Source organism: Mus pahari, chromosome 16, assembly GCF_900095145.1.
Source record: "Mus pahari chromosome 16, PAHARI_EIJ_v1.1, whole genome shotgun sequence".
Lineage (NCBI taxonomy): Eukaryota > Metazoa > Chordata > Mammalia > Rodentia > Muridae > Mus > Mus pahari.
Genome location: NC_034605.1, coordinates 65,245,124 through 65,250,875, shown reverse-complemented (window position 1 = coordinate 65,250,875; position 5,752 = coordinate 65,245,124). Strand labels below are relative to the sequence as shown.

General features: G+C 42.0%; 1 protein-coding gene across 1 annotated transcript in view; it reads left to right on the top strand.

The window, feature by feature from the left end:
- Positions 1-480: 480 nt before the first annotated feature.
- Positions 481-5,752, top strand: part of LOC110333706 (zinc finger protein 431-like) — a 17,454-nt gene continuing 12,182 nt past the window's right edge. The window contains exon 1 of the mRNA XM_029547713.1: positions 481-596. Within this exon, the coding sequence (XP_029403573.1) occupies positions 594-596 (3 nt within the window). The 5' untranslated portion in view covers positions 481-593. The remainder of the gene's footprint in view (positions 597-5,752) is intronic.

The window sequence follows — 5,752 nt, the reverse complement described above, 5'->3', positions numbered from 1 at the left end:
GGTAAATGAAAGCAGACTAGATTGGTGGGAGTATGATTTGTGATGTCAGTTAAGCCAGTGAATACTCAAATTGTAGTTAGGTTACTACTGTCCTATGGAGATATGTGCAATCCTCATTGACATAATCAAGTCAGCTCAGAAGTTGAAAACACAGACCTTCATTGGCTGTAGTTGTGTGTCAAGTTACAGGTCTCAGCAGCCACCAATCCACATAGAGGCAAGGTCAAACAGTATTTGAAAAAAGCTTTTCCTTCTACCAGGAAATGGACTGCTCCTTTTCAAAGTCAGAATGGCTATGTGCTTTTTGAATATTATTTATCTTTGTAAAAACCTGGGCCAGGAAGCCCTGTGCCCTGTGCCTTCAGCGCACTCTAACCTCAATTGAGGTGGGCATGTCAATCAAGATTCACTAGCCAATCAGGGCCTCCGGGCAGGCCCGCCAATGGAAGCAGGGGCGTGTTCTTCCGGGTGCCTTGTTTCCCAGTTTTCTGTTCCCCTTCGTTGCTGAGATGGCTTGAAAGATTGGTCTGATGTGTTTTGATCTCTGCTGCCAGGGGCCTTAGGGAATTGCCAGCGATCTACAACGTGGCGACATGGTGAGCATGTGACCATTGCCCTTGACCAGAAGGAGCAGGGGTCTAAGAAGCTGGAGTCGGGGTGATGGGATGCAGGTGGCCAGCCCTGGGCTTTCTTGGTTCCTCTTGAGACAGCGGCGGGGGAATAGTGTCTGAGGTGACAGGACATGGTCTCCAGAGATATTTAGGGTTGCTGGTTAGTAGTAAGACGTTTGCCTATCTTAAGTCTCAGTCGCTTTGCAGCTGTAGCTGACCTGCCCGAGTTTCCTCTGAGGCAAGGCTGGACGCTGCAATCTCTGGTATTTAGCACCCCATCCCCTCTTAAAACAGCAGGGGATTAAGTGAGTAGCTTTTGTACTATCTCCACAGAAACTGAGCTGCTCTAACTTCCAGCCTGCTAATTGAAGTCACAGAAGAAAAGTGGGACACTTTTAATCGTGTTTTTAATCTTTATTTCCAAGTTCTTCTAAAAAGTTTCCTGTGAAAGTTCTCTAAGGAAAGGGAATGGGGCGATTAAGTAAAGGATTCATTGCTAGAGCCTTTCCCTCTTGTCCAGATGCCTCTTAACTTGCTAAGCTTGGGGGGAGTTTGGAGCAATAAACTTCTCTTAAACCAGGAGAAGAGAGTCACNCTCACAGTAGGAAAGACTTTCACACAAGCAAATATGGATAAACTCACATAAATTCCTATATAAATTCATACACTTTTGGGAGGCTAGTAGACTAACCTAATCTAGTTAGTAGACTAGAGGGGACTCCTTTGCAGATATGTCCAATCCACTTGCAGTTACTTCAGCTCAGAGTGTTGAGAATCTGTGTGTTAGGTTACATCTCTCCGCAGCCAACATTGCAAATAGGGGTGAGATCAAACTGTATCTTCTTATGCCATTATCTCTGCCAGGGAATGGCCTGCACTTTTTCAAAATCACTCTCCTTTACCAATAACCAGACCAATGACAAAGAACTTCTCAGTTCTCTCTTCTATAGAAGATTCTGATGCTAGGAATATTTGCTCACAGGCGCATAATTAGATACATCCTGCTGTCTGTCATACTTTTAATATGTTTTATACATTGTAGTGTGCTTAGTAAATCAAAGTCAGCTGGGCATCTAAATCAGACTCCGTCTCAAACACAGGAAATAATCAGAATTNTATTTGTGATAGGCTTGCAGACTCCAGTTTTTCTTTCTTTTACCAATTAATCTTAATGTTAAAATTCGATTCCAAGTTAAAAGTCACCTTTTTTTTAATGACTTGTTCTTTATAGTTTTGTGATTTCCATATCAGAAATGGATTCCAGTGTTCCTGGTATGTTCTGTTAACTGTGTGATAGTGAACTAAGTTACTAACTGAAAAAGATTCCACTTTTGTAAGCACATGCTATGTACCTAGGCCTTGAGCTTGACTTTATTATAAAAGCACTCCCCTGCTTTTTAATAAATCGATTTCTCTTGATTTATTCAATTTACATCCTGCTCACTGCCTTCCTCCCAGTCATCCCCTTCCCACAATTCTTCCCCCAGTTCCTCCTCCCCTTCTCTGAATTGATGGGCCACATTACCTAGATATGGTAATACAATGTATTTGGTAGGACTCATGTAGTATCTTGGTTTCACAGTAAGTTCAAATTTTTATTCAGATTCTTGATTGCCTGGTGTATGGACCCAAAAAATGGGCCAGTCAGACTCTTGTCAATGGTCTAAAATTGATTATCTCATTGTTCATTGTTAATATTACATACTGTCAAAGCAGGGAAGTTATCTACTTCCTTTTGTCCTGTCCCTNTCTGGGCTGTGACTACACTACTTTCAAAGTTCCTGAACTAGAATCCTGAGCATTGAAGGTCTATACTGTGTGCCTTCAGCACACTCTANCCCTAAGGAGCATGCTTATGTCACTCAAGAATGACTGGCCAATCAGGGCGTCCAGGCAGGCCAATCAGAAGAATAGGAGGGTTCTTCCCAGTACTTTCTGCCATACTGGAGGCTCAGCTCTATAGTGAGCCTGTGACAGCTGTCTCTAACCTAAAAGAGCAGGGGCGTGAACATTTGAAGGTGGGGAAGTGGGCACTTCCCTTGGCTGGGTGGGAACCAGTGGCCAGATGCACTGAGCCATCTCTCCAGNCGTAAACACTTTTAAAAGTTTCCTTAGGTATTTTGTTTTTATCACCAGCAACTGAGATGGCAGTAATGCATAGCCATACCCTTTCCACATGAATGAGTTATTTCATGGAATTAAAGAGAACTGTGAAATCTAAACAGGTTACCTTATCAATGAGATTCATAGGTTTTTTTTCCATGAGTTTCCAAATACAAAAACAATATAAAGGGACATCAGTTACTTAAGAAGACTCATGATACTTGTTAGAGGTTTTCTCAAGAAAATACAATCGTGTGTAACTTAACATAAGCAGCCTAGCTAAAGATCATACCACATTCTTTGTAGTCTTAGAGTTCNTTCATTATTAATTCTCTCTGGTTCTCAAAGACTTCTGAATTATGCAAAGGCTTTAACAGACTGAGCACACTCTCAAAATTTTACTTTTTAAAGAGACCATGAAGTGTTGGCATTTACCTCAGTAACTGTATTTATAGATTTTCTTTTAATTTTTTTATTGTGAGACATCTCTGTGTCGTTGTGATCGTTGTGATAGGATATACATACTGGTTTTCCAGGAGATTTAACCATTAGATCTTCTTTTAGAAGGAAGTATAAAAATTTGTCAAAAAACTTCATTTGTTTTGGAAGTGAACTTTTCTCTACGGCTTGACTATGTCTATAGCACTGTAAAAATTTTCAAGTCTTTTTATATCATCTTAATATCAGTAAATAGGAAAAGGTTTTACAAGGTAAAATCCTATCCATGTAAATGACTTGGTAAAGACTGTANACATCAGAGTTGTCTTCAATTTTAGAGCAAACCATCTTGTTTCAAAGAAATTCTTGTCTCATCTCTTCTTCCTCATAGCCTTGAAGGAAGTAAATTATTTACCACATTCACTCAAGTACTTTTGGAGAGATCACCAATCATGGTTGTTGAAACATTTGTAGCCGGGAGTGGTGGCTTAAGCCTTTAATCCCAGCTCTTGGGAAGCAGAGACAGGCAGATTTCTGAGTTCGAGGCCGGCTTTGTGTAGAAAGTGAGTTTGTATATGTATATACAATATATAGAATGGAATTCCTATCATCTAAGTGGTCCAGTATCTATGCAAATATCAGGTTCTGCTTGATCATAATTTTCAAATTAGTCTGCTTGTTGTGAGCCGTTTTGCCTTGGTTTGTCATTCATATTTCCCCAAATTACTTTCCGATGTTGTTTTGAGAGACCAGATCTACTCCATCTTGGGACTGTCCTCCATCTTAACAAAAACCAAAAACAGCTTGAGAACTTGACCTACAGGAGTACCCAAGCCCCACCCATGTACCAGCAAGGACTACACTGTTTATCCTTGGCCAGAGGTCCTCCCTAGCTACTTCCAAGCAACAGTTCATCAAAGATAGTCTGATTGTTTGAGATGTACTTTCAGACATTTGGTGATTGTATATAGTCTTGCCTTAGAGCACCTACCTGTTGGCTTATAATGGACATCCTCCCTCACTCCCTCACTCCATTCTATTTTCCTATAAAATCTTGCCCCGGTGAGGTTTGAGGCTGATCCACCTTTCCTTCCAATCCTACTGTGTCAGAGTTGGGTTGGAGGAGAGCCCAAGTCTGAGCGTGTAATTAAGCGACCCTAATTCTATTACATCAGAAATGATTCCTTGGCGGTCTTTTGGTTGGGAGGCAGAGACAGGCAGATTTCTGAGTTCTAAGCCAGTCTGGTCTACAGAGTGAGCTCCTAGGACAGCCAGGGCTACACAGAGAAACCCTGTGTCGGAAAAGCCAAAAAAAAAAAAAAAAAAAAAAAAAGGGAATGCTTTCTGGCACAGGAACTCCCAAGTCCACCAGGACCCAAACTGGAAGGTTTCAATGCCAGTAATGTCTGTGTCTATGTGCCTGTGTGGTACCACAATAATTCTGTTCTAAATAATTCTCTAATTCGGTTCTGAAGAAACCTAAAAATTTGTTTTTCATGGCAAGGAATGACAAAAGAGGATGTGGAATCTCGCTGCAGCAGATGTGCTGGTTCCTCATAGGCATGGGGCCTTGAGAGATGTTTCAAGGACCCCAGGGAACAGAGTGCTCCCGGTGTTAATTTCTGGAAAAGACTGAGCAGATGTGGAACCCCGATATTTGGTGTCCTGTTTATTTTTGCTCTCTGTCACTTTTGTCTTCTCCATTTTCTGTTTCTTGTTAAGGGGTGAATTTTATTTTGAGGGACTGACAATGTTGAGACTAGAAGACCTGAAAGACCCACAACGTGAGGACTCCCCCACGTTCTGACTCAGGAGAGGGACATCCCAAATCACTCACGAGAAATGGTCTTGATGCAAACAGCACAAGGATTTTTATTCCAAGAGTCTTCTGGGACTCACAATCATGAGTCACATTCTCAAGGCTGGGCCTAAAGGCCTAGAATTTATGTTTTTATGTTTCACTTTTTTCAGACTCACCCTCATGACTTAACCACTCCCCCCTTTTTTTCCTCCCTGGACCTCCCCTATGCTTTCTCTGTATAGCCCTGGCTGTCCTGGAACTCAAGTTGTAGACCAGGCTGGCCTCGAACTCAGAAATCCGCCTGCCTCTGCCTCCCATGCGTTGGGATTAAAGGCGTGGGCCACCATGCCCTGCTGAAATAATTTTTATTTAACTCTTTATGTCTGTTATGTCTTGCTATTGCTATAAACTTAACTCTTTAATATTTGTACATAAGTAAACGCTAATATCTGGGGATTAAAACATGCTGGTTAGCCTTGGGGGTATTAAATACAATGATTTATTGCTACAAGCTGCTTGCTGGCCATGGAGTTTGTTAACTCTCTTCAAGAGAGAGAGGAGAGAAATGGAAAGGAGTCACTCACACAGACACTTGTACACTAGGCAAAGGGGAAAATGGCTACACCCATACATTTGGATGAATGAATGGATGGATGGATGAGTGGATGCGTGAAGGGGTGGAGGGATGGATAGGTGGATGGGGCCGAACCTGCAAACAGCCTTATTCTGTGCCGAAGACTTTTTCTGGGGTCCCTGATCTGTGGGGAACGGGTCTCTGGTTGCAGGTGAGCGAGGATTC